Source organism: Didymella exigua, assembly GCF_010094145.1.
Source record: "Didymella exigua CBS 183.55 unplaced genomic scaffold M421scaffold_3, whole genome shotgun sequence".
Classification (NCBI taxonomy): domain Eukaryota; kingdom Fungi; phylum Ascomycota; class Dothideomycetes; order Pleosporales; family Didymellaceae; genus Didymella; species Didymella exigua.
In genome coordinates this window covers 113105-138913 of record NW_022984777.1, presented here as the reverse complement: position 1 = coordinate 138913, position 25809 = coordinate 113105, and the positions used below count along the sequence as shown (strand labels likewise).

Below are 25809 nucleotides of genomic sequence, written 5' to 3'. Positions count from 1 at the left end.
ACATTTCCGAACCACACCCAAGCACGCCCTGAGTGCTGAGCACACGCCTGCCGCCGTCTTGTGCCGCTCCCCTTTCACGACACTCCCTCGACCACTTTGCCTCATAGATTCTTTAATACTCCCATTGCCGCTGCTTACACGTCCACATTTGGCACTATGAAGCTGCGACAGACGCTCATTCTCCTGCCGGCGCTGCAGGTGCTTGCCCGATCCACAGTGGCCGATGTCGATGGCAGACGGCTCCTCGTCAAGCGGGCAGTAGACCCTGCCTACAGCAATCCTATCCCCGACCCCTCGCCCGCCGCGGCCGCGCCAGGCGCATTCAAGGGGACGAAAGATGCGCCCGTCGACGGCTTCGACGGCAAGCCGCACGCCGGCCCGTACGTCGACGACACGCCCACATCGCACGACAAGCAGCCCGCGGTAGTCGAGGACCTGGGCACCGGCCAGAAGACGGTTCCGGGGTCCAAGGACTCGACCCTGGTCGGCGCGGCCAAGGACGTGCTGGATGGCGACAAGAGCGTCATGCAGGACCCAGACAGGAAGGCTGCGACAGGCAAGACGGGCGTCGAGGGCGGCGTCTCGGCAAAGGACAAGGAGCGTCTGGCGCACGAGGACAAGACGGGCTCGAAGAAGGAGCAGGTGCCCACGCCGCCCAAGGAAGCCCAGCCGCTGCCTCACGGCGAGCAGTCGCATCTAAAGGACGCGGCAGCTGCCGAAACGACATCCACCCGTCTTGCCGGCGCAGTCGGCCTCGAGGTAAGCCGTGTGCTGTGACACGCACGCCGTACACGCCGTTGACCATACTGCAGAAACCCACCGACCTGCCAGACGCACCCCACGACGACGCGCCCCACCCCGTCCCCGACTCGCTCTCCAAGTCAGACCCCCTCGACACCACGCCCCCAAAGACCAAGACCCCCACGTCCGGCATGGCCGACGACGAGGCCGGTGGCGTCATCCAGCCCTTGCACTCGTTCATCCTGTCCTTCACCATGATCATCTTCTCGGAGATTGGAGACAAGACGTTCCTCGTAGCCGCCTTGATGGCCATGCGCCACCCCCGCCTTGTGGTCTTCTCCGCCGCCTTCTCTGCTCTCGCTGTCATGACAGTTCTCTCTGCTGTGCTCGGTCACGCTGTACCGGCCTTCCTGTCTGAGCGCTTCACGCATCTGGCTGCTGCGATTCTGTTCCTCGTCTTCGGTGTCAAGCTGCTGCGCGAGGGCCTCGCCATGAGCCCTGATGATGGCGTGGGCGAGGAGATGCGCGAGGTCGAGGAGGAGCTTGAGGAGAAGGAGCAGCTTGCGCGTTCCAAGGGTCGCCGTCGCTCGTCCATCTCGCCTTATGCGCTCGAGTCTGGCCGTGCACGACGCTCTCGCTCCGGCTCCAGGCTGCCCGCACCCGCTCGCAGCCCCTCTACCTCCCCCGACCGATCGCCCTCTCCCCGCGGCTCCTCCTTCGCTGGTGCTCTGAGCGGGATCAACAACCTTTTCTCGCTGCTTCTCAGCCCCGCCTGGGTGCAGACTTTCGTCATGACCTTCCTTGGAGAGTGGGGCGACCGCAGTCAGATTGCTACCGTGGCTATGGCTGCAGGTTCTGACTACTGGTGGGTCACTGCCGGTGCCACTGTTGGACACGGCATTTGCACTGCAGGTGCGGTCATTGGCGGTCGCGCCATTGCTGGCAAGATCAGCATGCGTAACAGTAAGCAAGCATCCGAACCTTCACCGAAATCCAACCTAACTTCCTCTAGTCACGCTTGGCGGCGCAATTGCCTTCCTCTTCTTCGGCATCATTTACGCTTTCGAGACATACTACCACGAGTAAAGGAACGACGACACCTCACGGACTTGCATTGCACGGCGCTTGGGCCTTCCTGGACTGATCTATTGTAATACGACATGCGCGCACGTGTCGACATGTTGGCATTTTCTTGTATCACTACTGTAAGGGCGGTCCACTATAAAACGACTCTAGACGGGTCACAGGAGTTGCATAGGTTGTATGACACAGATTCGGAGCACACGGTGTCTTCTGCGCCCAGACGCGAGGGTAAACATCTCGCAGCGAAATTCGCTTGTTGAACGTCTCTGAGACTTGGCTTGCCTTCCGGTATTTGTACGAGACTTGGTCTCACGTTGCGTGGTTTGACATGTTTGAAACATTTAGATCTATTTTCAATGATCACGTGGTCTCGGGATCTAGACCTCGCTACTGGACCCGCATAGCAAGCAACGTCTTTCTTTGTCCCGCCGCCCTAACCTTCGACTCCGGGTCCGCGTTTTGACTGTCAGATTCTGGGCATGAAGGCGCAGCGAAGGACCCCAATCACTGCCTATCATGCTGCACTTCTAGTTCACTCGCTACATGCACAGTTGTCAATGATCAATGAAGTGGGCCCAGCGACCTCAAATTGATTTGATTGACTAGCTGTTCGAGCCTAGCAGTTGTCTGCATAGGTTCGATTCCTACCTTGTTGGGTAAGCGCGTGAATGTGAGGTCGAAATTGGCTTGATTGATGACAAGGCTGACTGCGTGGAAGGGACAGATGTGTTGCGCGCAGATGGTCGCGGCTTGCTCACCATCGTACGCTCCAGAGGGCACACCTTGTCACGGCAAGACTTTGATGGCGACTAACAACCGGCTGACATCTTCGAACATACGATCTTCGCTACCTCTACGAAGCGCCACAATGCTATAGAAGCCACGGCTATCAGACCTGCCGCCCTGTCTAGGAAGGATGAGGTTCTAGAATAGCAACGTTCTGGTTTCTCAACAAGTCCCATCATTTCTTTGGTTCGCTTCGCCAGCCACGTTGTGTGGCTAGCGGTAGAGGACAAAGAAACCATCTTGGACCTACTCTTTCGAGAAACGTGCCTTCTCCTTTCGGATCCCGAGCTTGCCCTCCTCCTCAGCCTCGTGGAATAAGCTTTGTGGCGCCCGCCGAACCCTCGCTAAACAGCCATCACATACGGAAAGTCTGGGGTATCTAGATGCTCGCCAAGATGAGTACACGGCGAGATTGTGAGCTGGAGCAGCCTGAAAGTTCGTGTAGTAAGATGTGTGTGTGTTATAAGCAGAAGATTGCAGCCTCGGAGGAAACGCATGTCACGTTCATTCACTCTCATCAAGTCAGCCGTTCACACCACTCATTCATACCGATCATTACAGCATGAAGCTATCACTAATAGTTGTCGCTGGCCTCGGCGCCCTTACTGTTTTTGAGTGCACATATGCCTACCCAGGAATGGGTGCCACAGTAGACGAGGTCAAGCAAAGGATACAAGGGAGGCAGCAACTTTCCGGGCATCAAAGACTAGCATCGAACGCCCGACGCCAGACAACCAAGGTCCCAGATCCCAACGATACGCAAGACCCCAACGCGGTTGAAGATGTGGCCGATGCAGCACCTAAGCTGATTGGAGACATCAAAGATGGCGGTACAACCGCTGTCGGCAAAGCAATCGCTCGGATCATCACCGAGCAAGAAACAGGCCAAAGCAGTGTCGGCGGATACCAGATTCCTGGCTCGCTTGGCACGTTCAAGTGCAAAGCAGATACCTGCTGCGTCTGGGCACATATCTCTCTCCAGCTCACAAACATCTTCCGCGGCCAATCTGGCCGCTGCAAAAAGTACGCTCGCGCCGCCATCCGGCTCGGCTTCCACGACGCCGGAACGTGGAAAGATGGTCTTGACTTTGGTGGTGCGGACGGCAGTATCATTCTCGCCAAGGAAGAGATCTCTCGCCCCGACAACAAAGGTCTACAAGACATCGTCCGCGTCCTCGGCAACATGTACAGGCAGACATTCAAACAATACGGCATCGGCGTAGCAGACCTCATCCAATTCGCTGCCAAACACGCCGTCGTCAGTGCGTATCTTTACCGCCCCGAATCTAAGCCCGGGTCTAACACAACGCAGCATGCCCGCTCGGTCCGCGCATCCGCACTTTCGTCGGCCGCAAAGACTCCTCCAGAGCGAACATGGACGGCCTGCTCCCCGGCGTCAACGACTCGGCAGACACCCTCATCGCGCTCTTCGCGGCCAAAACAATCGGCCCCCACGAGCTCACCGCGCTGCTGGGCGCGCACACAGCGAGTCAGCAGTTCCACGTCGACCCCTCGCGCGCCGCGGCGCCCCAGGACGGCACTCCGGGCGTTTGGGATACTCTTTTCTACAACCAGACGCTGGGCCTGGGGCCGCTGCCCAAAGCTGTCTTCCGGTTTCCGAGCGATGTTGTGCTTGCGCAGGATCCGAGGACGAGGGACGAGTGGAGGAAGTTCAGCATTGGGAGGGAGGGGCAGGAGGATTGGAATGAGGATTATGCATATAGCTATATCAGGTTGAGTTTGTTGGGGGTCAACAATATCAATCAGCTTACCGAGTGCACTAAGGTGCTGCCTATGCCGACGAAGAGCTTCAGGGGGGCGGGCGATTTGTTGATTGCGGAGTAGGTGTTGTTGTAGCTGTTGGCATTGTTTCATTGCATAGCTTGCGTAGCGTAGCATAGATACCTCGAATTTTCAGTGTGGTTGTGGCATTGTGTGTTAAGATTCGTGGATGGTGTGACGGATCACGCTGACATTTTGCATTGTCTTTGACTGCGCTCCCGTTGAGTGGTGCCAGCTTTTGCTGAGATTCTACCACTCTTCCTACGTACCGTGCAATTGCATTATCCGAAGAAAAATAGATCTCCTGGAGGGGTTCAAGACTTTCAGCGCGACCGTCCGATTCGTCCAAAGATACGCACAAGAGTGTCACTCAAACACATGGGCTATGAAAGCGGAAATTCTATATATTGACATAGCCCCCGAAGTACCGGAGCTGAATGCTTCATCTCGGTGACATGCAAGGCCCGACGGGCGTGCCTCGTTGATGCCTACTACCACATGGTACTTGAGTTACTCAAGCTCCCCGTCTACAGCTGTTCAGTACTTTTGTTGTTGCTGACCATGGGCCTTTGGTGGTCCAGGCGGACACGTCGGGTGTTCGAGGCTTCAGTGGGAATAGCGGACAACGTCTCTCTATGCCTTGACACTACTTCCTAGGTCTTCTCTTTACAAGACCGAAAACGCCCACCGTTGCCGCCGCCATAGTAGTCCCCAGCAGTATGATGAAGTTACGCCATTTCCCAGCACCGTATCCAGGCTGCACCTCCGCGTCTCCAGACTTATCGAGAACTGCTGCAGCGATATACCCAGACGCAACACCCACGACTCCCCTCGTGAATAGCAGGACTCCAGACACAAGCAGCTCCTCAGCCGGGCGCTTGCTATCATTGACAACAATAGCAGCCATATGGCTCCTCAGAACCATGAAGCTGAACGCGAACGCACCAAACAGAAGCGACACCATGACCATGGTCCAATACGCTTTGCCAAAGCCCCATACAACCAGCACTGCAAAGCTGCTTACGAGTGTACTCAATAGCATAGGTACGAGCGGACCAATTGCGTCTCTTTTCGCAATGCGTTAGCAACACTTGCTTCAATAGGGACAAAGGCCATAGACTTACGTCAGAGCACCAAATACAACCTGTCCAATGATACCCGACAGCGACAGATACGTAACCAACAATGCCGCCTTGCTAGATTCAACTCCAAGATCAGTCGCGTAGCTGGGAAGGTAGTTTGCGGGGAGATTGTTGGCGAGACTCTGGACCGCCATCGAGGCTACGAAGAGCCAGAGATAGGGATTTTTGAAAGGTCGGAGTGTCGATCTTCGTTTCTGGGTACCGTTATCACTCTGTGCGGTGCGTGATGAACGATTTGGTATGCAGGGTATGCCGATGGAGATGACGATGGCGATGAAGGCTGTCCAGCCGATGAGCGTTACGCGTGGCCCGAAGCGCTGGAGGAGATGGGCGAAGATGGGTGAGAGGGCGGCTGAGGCGATATTTGCCGAGCCGAAGCTTTACTTGTTAGATCGAGCTGCATGCTTCGCTTGGTATTTGTGAAGAGTTATGACTTACAAGATGCCGTTCGCAAGACCGCGGCGCGCGAAGAACCATTCATCGACGAAGCTGATGCAAGGCGCGAAGAGAAGGCCGCTTGAGAAACCATACATCAAACCCTGTGTCATGATGACCTGGAGAGCCTGTGTGGAGCGTCAGATAAGTAGTTGGATATGGACAAGTAATGGCAAGGCTGCTGACCGTGATAGAGAAGGCAGCGCCCAGAGAAGAAGCCACAACTAACGTCATCCCAGTCCACATCATGTATAGCCTGCAACTAGGATATTTGCCGATCAAATGCAGCAGGAAAGGTGACAGTGATTGTAAGATACCCTAGAGTTGTCAGAACTACCAGAGTGATCAAATTAGGCTAGGTGTCAGAAGAGCAAGCCTTACAACAATGAGCAGCCCAATGGAAGCCACGAGTTGATTGCCTTCAAATGGAGGATTCTTGAAGTAGTATTCGCGGAAGACACCCTGAGTGGCTCCAAACCCTGCCATACAGCCATAATCAGTCACATGTTCTAGCTCAGATCGTATAGCACTTACCCCACGTAACCATGGAAATAGCTGAGATAGCAGCTAGACATCTCCAGGCAGCTTTGCCACGGTCGCGGGGCGGGATGTTGTCTTCACTATCAATTTCTGTCCATTCAGGCGACGAATTGGGCTCCAGAATTATCGTGTTGTCGCCACCAAGCCCTTTCTTGTCGAATGCCCTCGACCCCATCGTGTGTTGTATCTGAGCTGAGAAGAGATACTGATCTCGAGGGGCAGAAGACCAGCTAGTGAGTCTTATGTCTTCTGCACCACTTAACTTCTGAATCACTGGGGTATACGGGACGCCTAATGGTCTAAGCGAGCCTAGACGTACCAATGGGCCGTTTTTTCCTGGAGCGCATCCTTCATCTAGTCACAAGACTTGGCATAAGCAGTGCGAAAAGTACAGGAACAAGCGACTCCCGAAGGGGTAAATGGTACTCGCTTGGAGAGCATGGAAGCCTTCATATATTTACTCAGGCCAATAACCACCTGGGAGGTGCCTTAGTGGTGAGGTACATAATCGATGACAGTTGAAGTCAGGCTTCCTTACCGGTCTACACTGCGAAAAGACACCATTATGATGGCGGTTGCCACCTATGCATGCGTCCTGAGCAATCGAAGCATCCCCTTTGTATGAGAATCAAACATCTAAAATTGAGTTCTAGGTGCGCCGGATATATACATACATACACACCTCCTTCTGAACCACTTCATCTACAGCATCGGCCTCTCAGCGGCCGGATCCCGTCCCCTCCTGAACTTTGCTTCGATCCTCTCCTGCCCCTTCTTCATATACCCCTCCACTTCAACATCAGTCAACTTAGTCAGCCCACCCTTTACATCCACCTCGCTCCTCTGCAACGTCTTTGCTCGAATAAATTCGCCATTCGTCTGCACACTGTCCCTAGCCTCAACAACCTCCTTACAAAACTTCGCGAACTCCTTGTAATACACCGGTGCCCCCGGATTACTCTCCAGCAACATCGCAAAGCAATGCGGCATGGCCTCGAACTCTCTCCACACCACTTTCACACCTTGACCCACCGCCCTTTGCGCAAGCACCGCATCCTCATCGCGCAGCATCTCCTGCCCCAGACTGAAAAACAGCGGTGGAGCGCCTTCCCAGGATTTGGCTGCTAGTGGCGAGACTAGAGGGTGCAGGAGCGCGCTGCCTTCGCAGTATAGATCTGCGCGAGGCGGAGAGGCGGGCCAGATGGAGCACGCGGGGAACTCGCGGTGGTCGGTTTGCGACGGCGGGGGGAGGTAGTCATACTGCGCCAGCCCCTCAATAGAGGGTAGTCCACGCGTAATGTCGAGCCAGGGGGAGGTCATTGCGAGGCCGGCCGGGAGAGGGATGTCAACGTCCTTGCCGTGGAATTTGACGGTTGGGAGAGAGTTGGGGTTGGGATTTGAGCGGTGGATTTGGAGGAGTAGTTGCAGGAGGGCGGTACAACAGGTTCCTCCTGCGCTGTCGCCGCCGAAGACGATTTCGTTCGCGGGAACGGCGGAGTGGGGCGCACCTGGCGGTGGGTGTAGCAACGAGAGGTATGCGGTGAAGCAGTCTAGCAGTGCGGCGGGGAAGGGGTTTGATGGTGCGAGTCTGTATCGCACGCTGAACACTCTACCTCCGGTCTCTTTTGCCAGGCGCGAGGTTGTTGGGCGGTAGGTAGCAGGGTCCAGGAGATACATTGCGCCGCCGTGGAAGTAAAGGAGGGTGACTCTAGACGAGACTTCTTTCATCAAGTTTGCGTATTCGGCCTTCTCGTCTCGGTCTGCGGACTGAGGCGCTTTTGGGTCTGGGGCTTGCGCGCGGTAGCCGTTCCACTCTGCCTCCAAGGGTCGGTTTTCTGGCTTGGTCCATTGCTCTTTACCCGTGCCCATGTCTTCTATCGCTTTGAAGAGCAGCTGTCGAACGTCGTCCTCCTCGGGGACGTTCAACTTCACCTTACTGACCCAAACCTTGCCCTTAATACCAGGGTCCTTCGTAGTCAAGCGTTGAATTTTTGAGATCGGTGATGGTTCCGAGTTGGGTCCGATCATGTCCCGGAGAATGTTGATTGTAAGTTCGGTCCGGAGATCCCATTTCGAAGATGTGGCGGATTGACCGATGGTGTGCCAAAGCGCTGTTTTGAGCATGAAAGGTACCTTGGGCACAAGGAGCTTCAGCATTGCTGAGGGTGTGGCGTCCATCGTGGCGGTGCGTGGCTACTCCGCGGAAGTGCACTTGCTGGCGTGGGTGGAGTTACAACGTGGACGACGAAAATGTAAGGAAATGCATACAATGCTCAATTAACTACAACCCCACAGAAAAAACAAGTAAAGGAAATAGACTGTGCAGAGCAGTAGTGATGTTGACGTCGAAAGTCGCTTGAACAGGGCGCGTGAAAGATGAGCCGAGGCTGCACAAGAGGCTATGATTGGCTGCTTAATACGGTAGGGTAGATACGGTCCGACTCGGAGATAGGCTCAGTGTTGTCCAAATGATCAGGTTAACGTCACGCAGGCTAGACAACCCGAAGAACGAGTATTTGTATGCGATAGAAAGAGGAATACGATGTGAATGGCCTGAACCCTCTCGGCCCAGGGGTATCTTTACGCTCATTCGCCTAACGCCAATCGCCGGACCCAAAATCAATAACATCACCAAAATCCTCAGAGTGAGCTGATGTGGCAAGAACGAGAGGAGTGGTGGGATCCACCACCACGACAGGTGCGACGCGCTTTGGTCTGGTCATCGATGTGCACAAGAAGTGACATAACGCTTCGCCAGTACATTGTGGGCAGACCTTTGGATCTGCCACCGCAGGAAGGAGAGGGGCCGAGCTAGAGGTGCACTCGGAGGTGCTTGCAGGCCCCGCCTAGCCGTCCAACTCGCCCTCTTCGCTACCTCTCTCTGTCGCATTGCCATTCGTGGGCTGGTTTTGACTCGAATCTTGCCCTGTCATTTGCACGCCCTCCATGCTCCTCGGTGTGTCGCCAAAGTCAAGGCCGTCGTCAGGAGTCCTAAGCCCAGAATACTTGTTCGTCTCTTCATCCTTGTCTGGTGTTCTTTCGTAAATGTCAGCCATGAGGTTGCAGGCTCGCCGGATATCGCGAAGCTTAACATGCTGGATCTCCCACCATGGCTTGTTGTCATCTTCGTCCAGAGCGACATCAGCCATGCGAGTGCCGCAGTACAGAGATGCTGCTGCGATCGTCCGTGAGTCAAACAGCAGGCACATCTGTGTGAGCGCCGAGTCGGCTAGGAATGCCCAGGCAGAATTGCGCAGCTTCTTGTTGTGCTCAACGCCGTAGTACTTCATCATGTCGTACATGGTTTTGTATGGTGATTCGACGTTCAAGTCGAAGCATAAGCTTTCCAGTACAACGTCTTCGCTGTAAAGTATGGTGTCGCGCCACTTCCAAAAGTCCTTTGTTTGTTCGTCGACAAGTTTGTTCGGATCTTTCAGGGCGACGCGTACGCACGCTACAACCAGCTCCTTCATCTTTCGACAGTTCTCTTCGACCTTGGTGGCGAGAAATAACGAGGTCGCGGCGACTTGCTAGGGTGATGTTAGACATTGCGATGAAACTGTATTCTCGCTAAGTTACTTACATAGTGATGCAGAGGTTTGTACCCAGGCTTCGCCTTCAGGCTGTTACGCATGAGGTACCGGTTGAAAAAAACAGCGGCCGTGCTGAGTGTGGTTTGTGGTAGTTTGAGCATCATGCCAACCTGCAAAATGAAGTTGACACCCTTCCGCCGTAATGTGCGTTCTTCCTCTGCTGGCATGCCATCCAGAATAGAAGGCGCCTGATCGAGCTCCTCTTCCACAAAAATCCATTGTAGTTCTGCCTCAACGACCGCCGGCGGAGGCGGTCGTGGACGCTCACGCCGCAGCTGCTGAGGCGTCTCCGCTGCTGATACCATCACCGGTGCTTTTGTGCCTTCGCAGTGCAACTATGCGATTTGCGACGCGCGATGTGATCGACAGCCTATCCGCGGCGTCTAGACAGTCGCTGCTCAGGATGCAGTCCCTAGAATACGTGCTTGGCAGCTGTACGAGCGCGATGCGCCACCGGAAGATGTTGCTTGGAGCGGGGTATTGCTGTGTGGTGTTGAAGGAATGGGCACCCAGAGTTGACGTTGTCAATGCTCTCTTCCGCGGCGATTGAGCAAGGGTCAGTTGCCAAGGCGAGGCTGACTGCAGCCTCGAAGCCCTCTTCACACATCACATTGTCGGCCTCGAACACTCAACTTCAAGTTCCAGCCGTACTGTTAGTTTGTCATCAGCCGCAGTCCACAATCAGCTACTTCGACATCATCGTCTCCTGCCGGCGACAGTCTTCTCGGGCAAATCTCTGGACATTCATTATCGTGTTCCTAGTCGCCTGCGAAACATCAGACTCGATCGCAGCCTGAGAAACATCAGACTCGATCGCAGCCTGAGAAACATCAGACTCGATCGCAGCCTGAGAAAAGTAACATGTTACAGCTCCTGCAGCTTGCTGGACGTGCGCCGTTTCGACAGCGCCAAGATCAGCCACCATTTGGCCTGGGGGCACACACGTTCAATTAACGAACATCGTAGCAGACTTGAGCCTTAGTGTGCCGTAGGCGGGCGCAGTACATCAACTTTTCTGCGAGCCATTCGATGCTTGGAAGATTGCACAGTGTCGGAAGGGGTGACATCGAGGTGATGCAGGGCGCTCGTTCTGACTTGCCGAAAGAGGAAGTCGAAGTGGCTTCTCAACGTCACGACTTCACGCGCAACCGCGTTTACGCGTCGCACTAACGTCAATCTCAGCCTCCTACCGCTCTTTCAGCTCGACTAACATCATCGGCTGCCGGCCTACGCTCCGATGCAACCAACAATCTCGATTTTGCATACGTCGGTAATCCGAATATCAATCCCGAGCGCCCCATAATGCCCCTGACGACGCTAGCCTTCGCCCATCGCGTGTTGACGTCTGCCAGAAATTCTTCGGTTCGACGGCGTTAGGGCCGCAACGATACGAGTTCAGCAGCGGTCCTTCCTCACTGTGATGGACTGATTGAAGGCTGCACGGCTGAGAATCGCCTGGCCATGTCTCTGCCGCACCAATGCAGCCATGTACTTTTCCAGCCTCGATCTGTGCGTCCATGGTGCTCAATGTAATTATCTTCAAAAGCACCGCGACAATCAGTTTCAGTGACGCAGCGCCAACCTTCACAAAACAAAGACAGCGCCGCGGCTACCGAAAAGCTCCCGCTTTAGCTTACGATCGCATCTGCTAAATCGTCATGAGCCTGCCTACCTGCGGCAGTCCCTGATACTGCACGGTCACCATGGTGCACTCGTACTTCACACATCATGTTGTCATGATCTGGATCGCCATGGGGACCATGTCAGCTGAGCTTGAGGCACTAACAACATAGCAATCGCCAAAGTCGGGACGCGTGACGTACACTTGTGACTATCAACGTACTTAGCCCGGGCTTATGATCTCTGCTACCATGTATAAAACTGACAACAGTCTCCCTCATTTTCCAATCAACTCCTCCGCTGTTAACACCACCAGACTACCATCACATCCACCTAAAAAAATACCAACATGGGTTCCGAGCAGGAGAAGGGTTACGAGAGCCGGTGCGCTTATCTCCATCCCTTTCCGTGACCGCCAAGAAACCTAAATTGACACTTATTAGCACCGGCCAGAGCGAGATTCCCGTGCTTAAGGACGACGCACCCATCGAGACGACCGAGTACAGCGACCGTGAGATCGCCGACTCTGACAAGCAGCTCGGTATGTTCCTACCTTATCCTCGCGTCTGCCTTATCACCTACTGACAAGCCACAGAGCGCGACGAGCAGGACGCGATTGATGAGAGCAACATCTTGAACGAGCGCACACGCGGTGCTTCTAAGAAGTCTGGCACCTACACCGAGCCCGGTGATGATGAGGGTCTTGAGCGCGCTGTTGAGGGTAATGATGGCACCTCTTCCGGTCGTCAGTAAGATTTCAGCACTGGGTGCTATGATTCGAGCTTCTTCTCTATATTTTTTCTCTACTTTCTTCGATGAAGCGGTCTCGCCCACGCCGCAGCATTACTCAACGTTCTACCATCTATTTCCACTTCAATCTCGATCCCTTCATGGTCCTACATTCGTTGTCAGCTCTCGAGGTGAAACTGTCCTCGATTCTGAGTCACTTGAACAACAGAGTCGAATAGGTGAATGCAAATCGTGCCCAGTCACCGGGCCACAGCGCGATGCCGCCCTCACCTCGCCTCCACGAACCGCGCACAATATAAACAAATTTTCTTCTGTTGCCAAACCCTCCACATCCACTATCAACCGCACACATATTTTTCTTCACACCTCTCAATCATCCAGTCTGCAACTTCACCACCACCACCACCTCTCCACAATGACATTCACACAAGCCCGCAAGGCCATGAACGAGGCTGTCGCGCGCCGCAAGGCTCTCGAAACGCGAGTATACATCTCTAGCCTGAGCGGCGACCACTCGCTCGAAGTAGGCCTCGCCTACTACTACCGCGGCCACTATATCTATGCGGCTCCGACGGGCAATCTGATCGAGCCCATTCCATACAGCACCCGCAAGGGGATAATGCTGCAGGGTGTTGTGGACGACGGAGCGCCCAAGTACGACGTCAACGCCGAGGAACTGAGGAGCGAGGAGGACGTCGGCGCGCTTAGCAAGAGCGTTAAGGTGGAGGCCGCGGCCAAGGAGGCCGCAGACTCTGCGACCGATAAGACGACTGTCGCCATCGAAGGCCTACAAATCTCCACCCGCGCACCCTCTCTCGCCCTGCGCCCTACGCCGCCCGCTGAGGACCTCCACAGGTCGCTCACGAGTTTCTCTGCGCTGCGCGACAGCGGGCGGAAGGCCTTCACGCCGTGCCACGGCGCGTCGTTCCTCGCTGCGTCTGCACCTGGAAGCCGTCTGGCGTCACGCTCCGCCTCTCCCTCGGGCTTGCGCCCAACTTCTCCTCAAGCCGGACTTTCTCACCTGGGACTCAGTCGAGGTCAATCCTCTCCATTCGGCGATGGTAATCTCGAAACTAATTCGCCTGTAGAAGGCGGTCCATCTCGCCCTGTTTCGACGACGGGGTACATCTTTGGTCTTGGTGACCATGCGTTGGCTGCTGAGGATTTGCCTCGCCCGATGGAGGTAAGGGTGGAGCCGTGCGCTCTCCACGGCGAAGACTGCGATGGCGTGGCTGTCGAATGGCCTTGCTTGACGGAGCGGATGAGGCAGGAACGCGGTTTCGCGGAGGAGGTGCCGGTGATCGAGCGTGCGGACAGGCAGATGGTGGACTGGGCGGGATTGTTGGAGGAGGCGAAGGTGAGTGCTGAGGGTGCAGAGTAGGGGGTTGAAGCGTTGACGACACCTTCACAACAACACCACACCCCGCCGACACTCCACCTACCATCGCACTCTCGACCGCGACAAGCGCCACAAGCGCCCTCCACACCCTGAAATATATCTGCGGACGAGGTGATGCTAGACATGCCCGCCTACGACCTCCCGGAGGAGGATGCGGTCGCAAGCGGCGTCGCCCTGGTGCCCTCCAACGGCCGTCTTGTCACAACCGACGATCTCCTAACCGGGAACCGAGAGGCCAACGAGAGGCACTTGCTTTACGAATGGTGCAGGATGATAACCACGATATATTGTGTTATATCTTAATTCTCGGGAAACAGGTGCCTCAAAATCAGCCCGTATGCCTCCGCGCCCTGCACTAGGTCTTCCTGTGCTAGCTGCTCCTCCGGCGTATGCGCAACCTCGATCGTGCCAACGCCAAACAAATACCTCTGCTCGACATTCGCCAGCAACGGAATGTCTGTTCCGTAGAACACAGGCGCCTCTTCCAGTCCAGGCACGCCAGTATCCAGGATCTGGGCTGGGTAGAACGCTTCGCTGAATGTGGCATCGAACACTCCCCCCCTCGCCTCGAACTCGGAAATAACAGGAGAAATCACGCCAGATATCATGTCGCGGACTGCTTCCACGGAGCCGTTCTCGCTGCGAGCAATCCGTATCGAGACGCCGGCTGTAGCATTGGGCGCGATGACGTTTGTGGCGAGGCCGCCGCGGATCGTTCCAACGTTCAGGGTGGAAGGGCCAAGAAGGTCACTGCGAGGCAACGCCGGCTCGAGGGTGTTCATGAGCACGATCGCCTGGGACAGGTAATTGAGTGCACTTAATCCAAGCTGCGGGTATGCGGAATGCGCAGAGCGGCCGGTAACGTTCAGTGTCAGACCAAGCACGCCCTTGTGCCCAGTCGCCAGCTTTCCTTCGGTGGGCTCGCCGAAGATTCCAGCGCGGAAGGTCGCGTTGGCGGCGTACTTTGCAAAGGCTTGCATGCCGTCTCCGCCTGTCTCTTCGCCGACAACAAATAGGAGGCCGACTGGTGGATCGTCGTCACGGGACGCTAGGAATTTCTCTGTTGCGATGAGCATAGGCGCGATTTGACCTTTGGCGTCGACGCTGCCTCGGCCGAAGTGGTACGTTGTGCCGTTCTCTTCACGCGTCTCGAAGGGAATAAACGGCGGGACCTGTCGTCTTTCTGTTAGTATGCATACTTGCTCGAAGGCTGAGAGGAGCTTACGGTGTCAATGTGGCTAGTAACCAAGACTTCGGGCCAACCGCCATTGTCTCGGATCGCCTGTGGATAGGCGAAGACATTAAATCGACCTTCAGCTCCAGCAGACACGGGCACCCTTTCAACATAATAGCCCTTCTCGCCCAGATACTCTTCAAGCCACTCCGAACATTCGATTTCATCATCCGAGATGGATGGGATGTTCACAAGATCTTCATGAAGTTGGTAAAGAGCGTCCGTCTCCTCGGTAGTCAAAGGGTCCGAGGAGGGAGCTGGCGTCGAGACTGCAATGGAAGAGGCTACCCTAACGGCAGAACCTGTTGTAGTAGCAAAAGCCTCGATGCTGCTAGCCACGCAGTACCTGTTCCATGTAAGCGTCTGGACATATAAATACATGGTATCACACTCACTCGACGCCAGCGTGGAAATGGCAGTTCCCTTCCGGCGAAGCTGAGCCTGTCGCAGCAACTCGTGCACTAGACTTCTGGGCCGACGCAGAGCTTGCCACCTGTGGTGCAGCATATACCAACGGCACAGCGAGGAGTCCAAGGATAGAATTGAGCTTCATCATAGTGTTCAGACGCGAGTTGACTCTCAAAAGGCGTGGAAAGGTAAAATCCGCAGGAGGAACACGCTTGATTTTATACTCCACAACTCCTTGCTTTATTTCAGCATCGCTCTGCATTGCCATAAACTCTGGGCAGCATCGTCATGCCGTCGGCTCGGATGCCGAGATAACTGGGAGGATCATCGCATGCTCAGCGTAGAGAAGCTTGGCTGCACCCAGTACACTTTCAAGCCTGGATGAAACCCCAAAGCCCGCTCGTATCGATCAGGACGTCAGCTACTGACTATGCTACCCGTAGTAGTCGACGATGTCGCAGGCTTGACGCTGCCATGGAATTGGGACTGTGGAATCGTACAGTGACATACAAGATGATTAGGATGGAAGAATTGCACCAAGACCGCCAAGGACTCGCTATCGTGAGTATCAGCGCGCCGTTGACGGAAAGCGGTGCAAAAGTGGGTGGCGGAGAATGTTCGGAGGATGGTGCAGCGATGACGGAGGCGGGGTTTAACGTGGTGATAGGAAGGGGCTTGGCAGCCAAGACGAAGCCATCTTCTGTGAGGAAGGTGCAGAAGTAAGACGTGTAGCTAGGAAATTCATATACCGGGTATCATAACGATGCTACAATCTCGCTATGTAGCGATGCGGTCGTACCGCTTCTTGTTCGATATGACAGACGCTGTGTGCAAGTGCGCGCTACCAGTTTTCCCCAGCCTCGCGAGATTCTACTCCCTTTGACCACAAGTACATGTCAGGAGGTCTTGAAGACACTTTTACGTCGAGCGACACTCAAGCTCCTTCTCACTCTTCCTCGCTCTCCCCTCCATCCCCCACCATCTCACACCCACAATCCCAGAGATGCCCGACAAGCTCGCCCCAATACCTCTCCCGATACGCACCCATCCACACCTCCTCCCGTCTGAGCTGCTCAAGCCCCTCAACACACCCGCGCAAATTTCTCCTCTTCTGTTCATCCGTGAGCGGGAATAACGGGAACTGCTGATAAAATGCGCGATACTGCGCTTCGTAGGCACGCCGACGAGCCAGGTCGGAGGGGCGGACTTGGTGCCCACGCCCCGTAAAGCGGTCGGGGTCGTGCTCGAAATCGCCTCCCCGGCCGTGAGTGCCGAATTTGAGGAAGGGCTGCTCTTGCCTTTGTGGCTCGTCGTAAGAGGAGGATGGCGCGGGAGAGTGCAGACTGGAGGCGCCCAGGGCATCGTGGGGGGCGGACGAGACGCCGACCGTGCGGCTAGTCTTCTCCACATACGAGCGCCTGCTGTCGCGCATCTCCAGGCATAGCGGCTGCGGCTTCGTGCTGGTCCTGTGGTCTGGGATTACCGTGCAGGCCTCCCGTGGTTGGCTCGCTTGTGCTATTGGCGCAACCGGAGCAGAAGAGGCAGTCTCGATGACTTGCGCTTCAGCAACAGTGGCGCTCATCAGAGGCGATCTGATGATCTCTGGAGAGGGGATTGAGACGACTCGCGTTTTCTTAGCACACGTTTGCTCGGTGTCTGTTGATGCGTCTGCGTTGTTGTAATTGCGCTTGTTTGGATTTTGTGCCACTCTTGCAGACTCCATTGGCATGCCATGCGAGATCTGCTTTTGTGTTGTGACGGCCTTTGGAGCAGGCGCAGCTTTCTGCTCAGAATTGGTGGTCTTTGCTGGGAGAGGCACACTCGGCTTAGCGATCATCTTGTCTTCGGCAAGTGATGCTGCTTTCTTTGGATTGGGCTTCCGTGGTGCATCAGTGTTCACCTTGTTGCTCTTCGCTTTTGGGGCTGTATTCCTAAGCCCAAGTGCCTCGAGGAGGTCTTCCTTTTTCGTTGCTACAGATAATTAGCATGTTTATCAAGAGACAGAAAGTCGACTCACAAGCTAGTTCTGTCTTCGGGTGCGGGCCCAGAGCCAGTGTCTCTGCCCTCTCGATCCACACTGCAAGTTCGCACCTGGAAGCGCTCTTCAATCTTGAAACCTGACTATGAGCGATGTTCTTGACAATCTCGAGTAAGCTCTTCTTGCCCTTCACAGCAAGGTCGCTGGCCGACCGCGCGTGCAAGCGCTTTTGTCCGAGCCTGACGAGCGGGACGCGAAGTCCGTGTCCCACGAAGTGCTTTGGGGCCATCTTGTTTGGCGCGTCTGAATTACTTGAAGGCGCCAAAATACGTTTTCGGAAATTGGAAGAAGAAGAGCGGGAAGCACTGGAGCATACAGCGCATGGCTGCTGGGTCATTTGGAAGCGGGAGTTGCTTGTTTGGGACGACATTGTTGCAAGTGTGAACATGACTGCTCAAGTGTGAACATGACTGCTCAAGTGTGAACACGACTGCTCAAGTGTGAACATGACTGCTCAAGTGAAACAAGAATGCTCGGACAGAGAAGGACGTTGTGCTGATGGACTCTGAGATGAGAATTCTACTTACACAATACCTTAACCGTAAGTGAAGAGCATATTTACCATCAGTCCTACACTTCTATTGGCCTTTAACACTGGACCTCAGGGTCTGCAGCCGAACCAGATAACAATAATGTTGGAGGGCCCTAGACAGCGATCAATGTCGTTGGAACCGTCCATTGCTGGAGTGCTCGTTGCTGTTAGTTGGTTCAGGTGTCTCGTTCCACGGAGCAGCGTAGGTACTGTAAACCATGCTTGGTCGCCGCTTGAACAGGGCCGCGTCCATCTCTTTCGAATAGACGTGAAGGATTCCAGATGAACCGAAATTTGTGGGGTTTCCAAATCTCATCAAACCGAGTCCAATGACATGATGTTGCCATGTGCGTGGGAGACATGAAGTTGGACTTCGGTTCCGTGACACGTGAGGCGAGGCACTCGCAAGCGGCGACTGCGGAAGAGTGGAAGAGCCGAGGCACGGCTGAGTCCACGCCTCCAGGTTTCGGTCATCAATTCGCGACTCTCTGTCGACCATCTATCCTTCACAGCTGCGCATGACGGCGGTACAGCGCAACAGGTAGCCAACATGGTCCGCGAGGACCTCATAACATCGGCGGTGTCCTGTAAGTTGTTGTACAATCAACACGATGCATCGACACTGACATGTCACAGTTCTCCAGGACCCGTCCGTAGCCAACGCACCGGTCGAGAAGCGCATTGCGTTCCTGCAGTCGAAGAACCTCACACAAGAAGAGATTGATGTCTCGCTCGCTCGTGCCGCGTCAGACGACCCGAGCCAGCCAGCCTCGCCGCCACCGCAGTACTCGTCACCCCCAAGCAACGCATATCGCCCACCGCCGGCAGCCCCCGGGTATGGCAGCGGCTATCCTCCACAGTACTGGCCGCAGCAGGCACCGCCAGAGTAAGCAGCCAACTCTCGAGACACCCGAGTCCCCATCTAACCGCACTGCAGACCGCCCAAGCGTGACTGGCGCGACTTCTTCATCATGGCGACCGTCATGGGCGGCGTGGGCTACGGTCTCTACTTCACGGCGAAGCGCTACATGCTGCCCATCATCTCGCCGCCCACGGCTCCGCAGCTCGAGCAGGACAAAGCCTCCATCGACGAGTCGTTCAAGCGCGCCTTCGACCTGCTCGAGCAGCTCAACACGGACACGCAGGCCCTCAAGGAGAGCGAGGAAGCGCGCACATCGCGCCTGGACAACGCGCTGGGCGAGGTCGAGTCGGTGCTCGCCAGCCTGAAAGACAGCAGCAAGCGCCAGGGCGACGACAACCGGCGCATCGAAGACGACGTCCGCGGCCTGCGCGACCTGATCCCCAAGGCGCTCGACGCGCAGAAGGAAGCCAGCGACGTCCGCCTCAAGGAGCTCTCGACCGAGCTGAAGAGCCTCAAGACGCTGGTTGGGACCCGCATGAGCGCCCCTGCGCCCGCTGCCGCGCCCCGCTCAGCATCCACATCCTACTACGGCGCGCAGACCCAGTCGCCGTCACCGTCGCCGTCCCAGGCCCAGACGCCGGCTCCGGCGGCCACAACGGGGTCCAGCACCCCCGTCCCCGCCGCAGCGCCCGAGCAGCCTGCCGCAGGCGCAACCGAGATGGCGTCCTCGACCCCGGCCATGCCCGGCGGCGCAAGCACAGGCGCCCTGAACGGGACCGCCGCGCCGCTGGCAGAGAAACCAGCGCAGTCGTGGCGCGGGACACAGGGCCGCGCAGCCATCCCCGCGTGGCAGATGGCGGCGGCGAAGAAGAGCGAGGAGAGCGCCGCGAAGAAGGATACGAGCGCGAGCGGGACCGTGGAGGCGAGCAGCTCGTAGAGCGGGCATGGGCATGGGCAGGCGAGTTTCTAACGTGCTGGGTCGAGGCGCTGGGATGCTTTGGAGTGGCACAGGGGGACGAATTGGGTCGAGAGTAGTGTCAGGACTGGAACGGAGTCGCGGTCGCGCAGAAGCTGTGAGGTCGTGGTCGAGGGGTTGCATTGGGCGTCTGGCTTTGTACATGTATTATTCAGCGATACGACGCTATGCTATGGATACACTCATCCCCTCACACGGTGAGCCGCGGACGCAGGCCCTCGACTTGTCTCGCACGCACGGCACACGTCGAGCCCGACGCTGACAAGCACATGTCTCCTAGCGACCCTCGTCTTTAACGCGTGCACTCCTCCCGCTCGCCCGCCGCCTGATGCGCTCGCGCTCTCGGTCGCGCTCACTGTCCATTCCCGTGCCCAACCCGCTATCCGTGAACACGGCCTGCGCGTCGAGCGTCCTTGGTCCCGGCGCGTCGAGCACAAAGTCGTCATCCTCGTCGTCCGCCTCTGCGTCTTCTTGGAGCGGAATATCCTCCAGCCTGCGCCCATACTCCTCTTTCTCCGTCTTGGTCTCCGGAGACCGGTAACGAAGCGGCGGCTGGCTCGAAAGCGTGGGGAACGTGCGCTCCTTGTCGCTCCACTGAGGGTCATCTGCTTCCTTCTTGATGGCGTCTCGGCCCTGCGCATCATCGTCTTCATCGTGACTGCGCGCGGGAGGGGAGCGGAACAGCATCGTCGCCAGCCCCCAGCTCAGCAGGAGCACGCCCATCTCCGTGCCCCAGAACAAGCCGACGAAGAGTACTGCGCTCCCGATGCGGTGCGTGTACATGACCCACCGCAACCCTTCCAGTTTCGCGCTGATGTGCACTTTCACCCCGTACACTTCCAGCGGCGTCCTGCTGCGCAGCTCCAGGCGCAGCGACGACGGCACGGCCGTGGGGAAGTACCTAGACTCCAGCATGCTGATGTGCATTGTTTCGCTCTCAGTGCCGAAGCCCGTCAGGTACAGCGGCAGCCGGAGGAGGCGGTGTAGATGCTCGGTTGGCCAGGAGCGGTAGGTAAGGATGGCGGGACGGCGGGAGTGGGCGAGGACTTGTGTTGCTGGCGCGCTGTCTGCGTTGGTGGCGGGTGTGCTATCGTCGTCCCAGCCGAGCATGTTCTTGATTGTGTTTGAGGACGCCGACGGCGCGCGCAGAGTCAGGTCGAGCATCCAGTTGCCTGCCCGCAGATTGGTGCGGCTCCGGGGGACGCTTATTTCGACGCTGACGTCGTACTTTTGCCGGGTCACGAGGCCTTGTACATTTGCTATGGCGTGCGGCCATTTCTGCGACTTCTGGCTGAAGGGTCGCTCAGAATTGAGATCTAGAATGCTGGGCGCGGCCCCGTGGTCGAATTGGAGGTACACGGGCACTGAGATGCCGCGGATGGGGATGTACGAGTAGTAGAAGGACGTGTATGCGATGACGGCAAAGGCGAAGAGAACGGTTGAGGTTATGAGGAGTAGGAGCGTGCGCAGGTATGTCCGGAGAAGCGGCGGAGAGGTTGCAACGCGGACAGGGAAGAGGAGCGCGTCCTGCGACTGTCAGTATTCGCAAGGCTCATGCGCGTGCGTCGCGCCAACAGTAACTCGAACGATAGTAGGATGACTTGCTGTAGCCGTCTGGACCAGCGACCGTTCCTCGCCATGCGCCTCTTTGGAGTCGTTCATGGTCGACGCCTTCATGTTGTGGGGTGTGTTCACAGAACGTCGCGCATCACATGGAAATCACCCAGGAGTGACGTCGGTGTTCGACCTCGGAAGCACTGGGCACGCGCTAATCTATGCAGGCGCCTTCTCTACCACATCTCGCGCCAACTGCAGCCCTGCAGGGAGGAGGGCGGGGGGCTTGTGCATCTGCTGATCATCTCAATCGAAGACAACTTGGCGCTCTGTCATCATTCGCGTGGTGACTCACAAGGCTTTGAACAGTGAATGTGCGAAACGCAGTTTTATTTGCTACAAAAAGACACTACCATCAGCTAATGATCCTACACGGAAAGCAGCAGCCCTCAGTCAGCCTAAACTCCAAACGAAGGAAAGCCCAAGCAACCTACGACCTGACGCCGGAAGTGATCCCTCAACCTCTAATCCCGCAGCCTGCCTGGCCGCAGATCTGAACGCCAGAGGAAGCAAACCCGTCAGATCGCCGAAAAAATGTGGTATCATCCAGAACATATTGTCTACCCCGAAAGATGACAGCGAAGTGCACCGAAACCGGAATGGCGGCAGAGAGCGGATGCCTGGAACCGAAGGCTACATGTAAGGAAATTAAAGGAAAATAAGCAACTCGCAGCAACAAAGAAATGACCTCTCCCAACTTTTGATCGAGACCGTCTTGGGGAGACAGTGCCGATGAACTTTTGGTAGATATGCAAATGCATCGGTCCGTGGCGACAACAAAGCTGGAGTAGCAGAATGTCAAACAGCCGTGGGCATCGTAACGTCGTTAGGGCGTCTACTGAAAGACGCCCACACATCCTCCGTAGATCCTCATCGTTCTTTTCCTGCCTCCTCTACGGTCCATGTTGAGTGTAATTAGATTACGTGTGTGGTGTAATTCACCTAAGAAAAGGTGCCCATCCTTGGTGGTGGGCGGCGGGGCGCAGCCATCGAGCCCTGCGTCTTGTTGATGAGCGGCGAGCTTTGCGAGATGGAGGCCATTGGAGACTTTGCAATCCTGTTCGACTTGGATCGCTTGCGGAGGGGTGTGATGAGAGCATCAGCAGACTTGCCAGATCGAACGGGACGGTTGACAGCGTTGCGAGCTGTGGGGTCTGAAGGCAGCGAGGCGACATCGCGGTAGCGATTTTGATTGTTGCGGAAGGCGGTAACAACTCCGCGATCGAAGTGCTCGAGCATGACGTCCGATGTAGTCCTCTTACGGTTGCCAGAAGTCGCCTCAACCGGGGTCGCCTCAACAGATCTTCCGCCATTGGTTTGAGAGGCACCTGGCGTTGTTGGTGCATCAGTCTCTTCACCGTCGTCTTCCATGTCGCTGTTGTCGGAATCATCGCCAAAGTCCATGAAGTCGTCGATCCTGAGTTCGTCCTCGTAATCTTCAGACTCGTAGTCTTCATCGTCGTAAGCCTCGAGGTTTCCGTTTGCGCCGAGACTAACAAAGGGGTAGAAAGCCTCGGGAGGGCCAACATTGTCGTTGCTGAAGTAGAAGTCGCCATTGCCGGGGGCGGATCCAAATATACCTGTGAGCATGATGTCAGTGGTGCTGAGTGCGTTGTTCATAGCCTCAGCTTCGCTATCAGAGACGTTGGCGAACTGGGCGAGTGAAGCTCGAGGGCTGTTGTTAGCGGTGCTGCTGGTGCTGCTGTGGGTACCGTTGATAGGGATCCATGGAATCTGCTGGACGCGTGGGCGGTAGAAGGTAACTGTCTTTGTGGCCCTATTGGTGATGGCTATAGCTGCATTCGACTCCTTATGGACGAAGACGCCTCGCATCGGAGGAATCTGACGACCTGTGGGTCGGTTGCTTCGTGCGAATGGCTTGGGCGTCCCTGCCCTGGAGCCTGGGGTCGACTGTGGTTGCCGTAGCACAGACTTCTTTGACACTGGGGTCTGCGGAGGAACGTCGGAGCCAAAGTCTTCCTCATCAGTGGTGTCACCCTCGTCGGCTGCGATGGTTTGTTAGTGACAGGGATAAATCTGATGCAGGTCAATATCATACTCTCGTAGCCGCTAGAGCCGGCGGACGACTCGTCATCAGAGTCATCCGCCTGGGTAATGCGTCCTTCATCGTGATTGAAGTCCCAGTAGGAAGCATCAGACATGGGAGAGCCTACATCGTCGCCGTCGTCCTCGTTCTCATCCGCCAGCAGCTGCGTCAAGATGGGTGGCAGTTTGTCCTGTTCAAGGAACAGATCGGGGAACATGTTGCTATCAAGCTCTGAAGACTCGGACTCGGAATCCTCTGATACTTGAACCTCGTCGTCGAAGCGGACACGCTTCGTTGAGCTGTCTGAGTACTTTCTCTTGGCAGCTGGGTCAGGGGATGCAGGTACCGCCTCTGGTTCGAAGAACTGAGCGAAACCATAGTCACCGAGACCGGTCATGTACGACTCGCCCAGAGGTGCAGTGACACTAAAGATGTCATCGCTGGCAGAGCTCTCGAGGCTGAGTCGGCGAGCATCACGAAACTGATTGAGTAGGGCGGTTGCCTGTTGCTCCTGCTCTCGTGCAATGAAATTCTCTTCTTGCTGCTCCATAGTCTCCATGTCGAAGTCATCGTCATCAGGAATCAAATTGACTCCGCTGTAATCTTCATCATCGCTGTCAATGGCGTGCTCATTTGTATCACTCTGGTAGGTTAGAATCGGTTTGGGACCCATGTTGCTGAGCTTCCTCGCCATCTTACGCCTGGGAAATACTTCGTGATCGGGTGCTTCATCTCCGAAGAGGACCGATGTGCTTGAAAGGTTGCTGAAAGTACGCTTCTTGTTTTGCATCAACAGTTGGTTCACTGGATGCTTGCTGGGAATGAGTCCGGTGCCGTTCGAGGAAGTCTCATCATCGTCCTTGTCGGTCTCGTCGTCGTCAACCGGGTCGATGCGAATGGCAGGTCCTTTGCCCTTGCCCTTTCCTTTGCCACGACCGCGGTACGCTGAGAGCGGAATATCGTCATCGGTCTCGTCGTCGTCTTGGAGAGTGACACTGTCTCCCTCCTCATCTTCGTCTGAAGCTTCTTCTGTGGTTGTTTGTCCGTCACCGCGGCCTTCAGTGGTGTGAAGACTCTTCGGTGCAGCGTCCGAGCTCGGGACTCGCTGCGTGCTGTACCGGTGCTGAGCGGTAGCGTCGGGCGCAAGCTTGTGGTTTTGAAGATGCTTTCCACCAAGCTCGCCTGTAACGGTTCGAGGGTTCGCGATGTGTGCCATTGTGGGGCAGGAGTGCTTTCAACAGGCGTCGTTCAAGGAGCAGATGGGGGGGTCGGTGGGTCGGTGGAAGGGTCGGATGAGGTGGGGTGAAAAAGGTTGGTAGAATCCAAGGGAAAAGCGGGTGACGATGTCGAGTATGGTGTATCAGGGTGCAAGGCTCTTTAACTATGTAGAGTCTTTGCGGGTTCGTCGATGTTCGAGGGTTGAGCCGGCAGAACTGACAAATGCGGTATGTGTTCAGTGCAGGCCGGACGATTAGCAATGGATTGAGACGGCTGCGAGCAGTTCGTGCTTCACGCAGTCGTAGGTTGTATCGTTCGTTGAGGTTGAAGTATCCTGAGCTGGCTGAAGGGCCCGCAAACTTTCACGAGCCCTCCAGGAGTTTAGCACTCAGCGATTGCCTGCGGCATTGTCTCGACGAAGATAGGTATAAATGTAGTGTTGGTAAGGTGTCTTTGGGAGTTATCCTGTACGACTTTGGGTGTAGGCGGGGAGAGAAGGGCGGGCAAAAGCAGACGACATTTTTTGGGAGGGAGCTGCGAGCGCCAAGCGGCTAGCGGTGAGGAACGACCGGGGGGTCCAACACTCTGGTCGGGAAAGAGCGACCGATCCAAATGTGATGACTCCCCTGTGCATCACGCCGCAGCAAGACTCATAAAGCGGGCTTGAATAAGGACAGCGCATTCACTGATCTGTAGGCACCCGCTCTGTCGGTTTCACCCCATCGGCTCAAGCATCACGGACTCTGTTGAATTGTGAACGAGGCGCTGCGCAGCTCGTATGTCCATCGCAGGAATGCCCCACAGCAGTGCTGCGGAAAACATGCAGCAATCATGAGGCAACAGGGTTAGCAAAGAGTATCAGGCCCGGATGAACGCGCTCCCATTGGACAGTGTATAAACAAGAACAGCCCGCGTAGATTGCCTTGCTGGGTTGCGCAGTGCACTCCGTCCACATCTCTGCATACGTAACATCTGAACATCCTCAATATCTCTGCAATGCAATACCTAT

General features: G+C 56.0%; 12 protein-coding genes across 12 annotated transcripts; 5 read left to right on the top strand and 7 right to left on the bottom strand.

Moving 5' to 3' along the window:
* Positions 1–156: 156 nt before the first annotated feature.
* M421DRAFT_53470 (UPF0016-domain-containing protein) lies at positions 157–1827 on the top strand (the record flags this gene model as incomplete). The annotated part of the gene is made up of 3 exons (XM_033595122.1): positions 157–759; positions 813–1704; positions 1754–1827. 3 exons carry the CDS (start codon positions 157–159, stop codon positions 1825–1827), a joined length of 1569 nt encoding a protein of 522 aa, XP_033452832.1.
* Positions 1828–3172: 1345 nt separating this feature from the next.
* M421DRAFT_1210 (class II peroxidase) lies at positions 3173–4455 on the top strand (the record flags this gene model as incomplete). Its single annotated transcript, XM_033587297.1, has 2 exons — positions 3173–3872; positions 3923–4455. 2 exons carry the CDS (start codon positions 3173–3175, stop codon positions 4453–4455), a joined length of 1233 nt encoding a protein of 410 aa, XP_033452831.1.
* A 355-nt stretch (positions 4456–4810) lies between these two features.
* Positions 4811–6701, bottom strand: M421DRAFT_416206 (MFS general substrate transporter). Its single transcript, XM_033590977.1, has 6 exons — positions 6504–6701; positions 6351–6448; positions 6156–6287; positions 5973–6097; positions 5517–5912; positions 4811–5459 (listed from the first exon to the last, which is right to left on the bottom strand). The coding sequence occupies exons 1-6, from the start codon at positions 6682–6684 to the stop codon at positions 5039–5041; spliced, it is 1353 nt and encodes a 450-aa protein (XP_033452830.1). The 5' UTR covers positions 6685–6701; the 3' UTR covers positions 4811–5038.
* Positions 6702–7166: 465 nt separating this feature from the next.
* Positions 7167–8828, bottom strand: M421DRAFT_416205 (acetyl-hydrolase). Its single transcript, XM_033590976.1, has one exon. The coding sequence runs from the start codon at positions 8685–8687 to the stop codon at positions 7212–7214; it is 1476 nt and encodes a 491-aa protein (XP_033452829.1). The 5' UTR covers positions 8688–8828; the 3' UTR covers positions 7167–7211.
* Positions 8829–9246: 418 nt separating this feature from the next.
* M421DRAFT_244652 (cyclin-like protein) lies at positions 9247–10606 on the bottom strand. The gene is made up of 2 exons (XM_033588537.1): positions 10093–10606; positions 9247–10039 (listed from the first exon to the last, which is right to left on the bottom strand). The coding sequence occupies exons 1-2, from the start codon at positions 10405–10407 to the stop codon at positions 9356–9358; spliced, it is 999 nt and encodes a 332-aa protein (XP_033452828.1). The 5' UTR covers positions 10408–10606; the 3' UTR covers positions 9247–9355.
* A 1438-nt stretch (positions 10607–12044) lies between these two features.
* Positions 12045–12843, top strand: M421DRAFT_416203 (uncharacterized protein). Its single transcript, XM_033590975.1, has 3 exons — positions 12045–12106; positions 12166–12263; positions 12318–12843. The coding sequence occupies exons 1-3, from the start codon at positions 12072–12074 to the stop codon at positions 12473–12475; spliced, it is 291 nt and encodes a 96-aa protein (XP_033452827.1). The 5' UTR covers positions 12045–12071; the 3' UTR covers positions 12476–12843.
* Positions 12574–13903, top strand: M421DRAFT_416202 (uncharacterized protein). Its single transcript, XM_033590974.1, has one exon. The coding sequence runs from the start codon at positions 12888–12890 to the stop codon at positions 13851–13853; it is 966 nt and encodes a 321-aa protein (XP_033452826.1). The 5' UTR covers positions 12574–12887; the 3' UTR covers positions 13854–13903.
* A 235-nt stretch (positions 13904–14138) lies between these two features.
* On the bottom strand, positions 14139–16126 carry M421DRAFT_416201 (Zn-dependent exopeptidase). Its single transcript, XM_033590973.1, has 3 exons — positions 15501–16126; positions 15097–15451; positions 14139–15043 (listed from the first exon to the last, which is right to left on the bottom strand). Exons 1-3 carry the CDS (start codon positions 15773–15775, stop codon positions 14171–14173), a joined length of 1503 nt encoding a protein of 500 aa, XP_033452825.1. The 5' UTR covers positions 15776–16126; the 3' UTR covers positions 14139–14170.
* A 138-nt stretch (positions 16127–16264) lies between these two features.
* Positions 16265–18121, bottom strand: M421DRAFT_416199 (uncharacterized protein). Its single transcript, XM_033590971.1, has 2 exons — positions 17531–18121; positions 16265–17484 (listed from the first exon to the last, which is right to left on the bottom strand). Exons 1-2 carry the CDS (start codon positions 17919–17921, stop codon positions 16460–16462), a joined length of 1416 nt encoding a protein of 471 aa, XP_033452824.1. The 5' UTR covers positions 17922–18121; the 3' UTR covers positions 16265–16459.
* Positions 18122–18633: 512 nt separating this feature from the next.
* Positions 18634–19882, top strand: M421DRAFT_1202 (uncharacterized protein; the record flags this gene model as incomplete). The annotated part of the gene is made up of 3 exons (XM_033587289.1): positions 18634–18670; positions 18720–18969; positions 19021–19882. The coding sequence occupies 3 exons, from the start codon at positions 18634–18636 to the stop codon at positions 19880–19882; spliced, it is 1149 nt and encodes a 382-aa protein (XP_033452823.1).
* A 157-nt stretch (positions 19883–20039) lies between these two features.
* M421DRAFT_244568 (uncharacterized protein) lies at positions 20040–21763 on the bottom strand. Its single transcript, XM_033588535.1, has 2 exons — positions 21527–21763; positions 20040–21448 (listed from the first exon to the last, which is right to left on the bottom strand). The coding sequence occupies exons 1-2, from the start codon at positions 21596–21598 to the stop codon at positions 20198–20200; spliced, it is 1323 nt and encodes a 440-aa protein (XP_033452822.1). The 5' UTR covers positions 21599–21763; the 3' UTR covers positions 20040–20197.
* Positions 21764–22477: 714 nt separating this feature from the next.
* On the bottom strand, positions 22478–24762 carry M421DRAFT_27490 (uncharacterized protein; the record flags this gene model as incomplete). The annotated part of the gene is made up of 2 exons (XM_033588841.1): positions 22478–23541; positions 23595–24762. Coding segments are annotated over 2 exons (2232 nt in total), but the record flags the coding sequence as incomplete, so codon positions are not given.
* Positions 24763–25809: the final 1047 nt, after the last annotated feature.

Excerpts from the sequence above, each read along its gene's own strand:
- M421DRAFT_416206 (XM_033590977.1), bottom strand. The coding sequence starts at position 6,684 with ATGGGGTCGAGGGCATTCGACAAGAAAGGGCTTGGTGGCGACAACACG. Across the intron at positions 6,449-6,503 it reads TATTTCCATGGTTACGTGGG|GGTTTGGAGCCACTCAGGGT; the intron begins GTAAGTGCTATA and ends GCTGTATGGCAG. Across the intron at positions 6,288-6,350 it reads CCATTGGGCTGCTCATTGTT|GGTATCTTACAATCACTGTC; the intron begins GTAAGGCTTGCT and ends TGACAACTCTAG.
- M421DRAFT_416205 (XM_033590976.1), bottom strand. The coding sequence starts at position 8,687 with ATGGACGCCACACCCTCAGCAATGCTGAAGCTCCTTGTGCCCAAGGTA.
- M421DRAFT_244652 (XM_033588537.1), bottom strand. The coding sequence starts at position 10,407 with ATGGTATCAGCAGCGGAGACGCCTCAGCAGCTGCGGCGTGAGCGTCCA. Across the intron at positions 10,040-10,092 it reads ACAAACCTCTGCATCACTAT|CAAGTCGCCGCGACCTCGTT; the intron begins GTAAGTAACTTA and ends ACATCACCCTAG.
- M421DRAFT_416203 (XM_033590975.1), top strand. The coding sequence starts at position 12,072 with ATGGGTTCCGAGCAGGAGAAGGGTTACGAGAGCCG. Across the intron at positions 12,107-12,165 it reads GAGAAGGGTTACGAGAGCCG|CACCGGCCAGAGCGAGATTC; the intron begins GTGCGCTTATCT and ends GACACTTATTAG. Across the intron at positions 12,264-12,317 it reads CGACTCTGACAAGCAGCTCG|AGCGCGACGAGCAGGACGCG; the intron begins GTATGTTCCTAC and ends GACAAGCCACAG.
- M421DRAFT_416202 (XM_033590974.1), top strand. The coding sequence starts at position 12,888 with ATGACATTCACACAAGCCCGCAAGGCCATGAACGAGGCTGTCGCGCGC.
- M421DRAFT_416201 (XM_033590973.1), bottom strand. The coding sequence starts at position 15,775 with ATGCAGAGCGATGCTGAAATAAAGCAAGGAGTTGTGGAGTATAAAATC. Across the intron at positions 15,452-15,500 it reads CATTTCCACGCTGGCGTCGA|GTACTGCGTGGCTAGCAGCA; the intron begins GTGAGTGTGATA and ends TACATGGAACAG. Across the intron at positions 15,044-15,096 it reads TTACTAGCCACATTGACACC|GTCCCGCCGTTTATTCCCTT; the intron begins GTAAGCTCCTCT and ends GAAAGACGACAG.
- M421DRAFT_416199 (XM_033590971.1), bottom strand. The coding sequence starts at position 17,921 with ATGTCGTCCCAAACAAGCAACTCCCGCTTCCAAATGACCCAGCAGCCA. Across the intron at positions 17,485-17,530 it reads CCCGAAGACAGAACTAGCTT|CAACGAAAAAGGAAGACCTC; the intron begins GTGAGTCGACTT and ends AATTATCTGTAG.
- M421DRAFT_244568 (XM_033588535.1), bottom strand. The coding sequence starts at position 21,598 with ATGAAGGCGTCGACCATGAACGACTCCAAAGAGGCGCATGGCGAGGAA. Across the intron at positions 21,449-21,526 it reads CGCTGGTCCAGACGGCTACA|GACGCGCTCCTCTTCCCTGT; the intron begins GCAAGTCATCCT and ends TGACAGTCGCAG.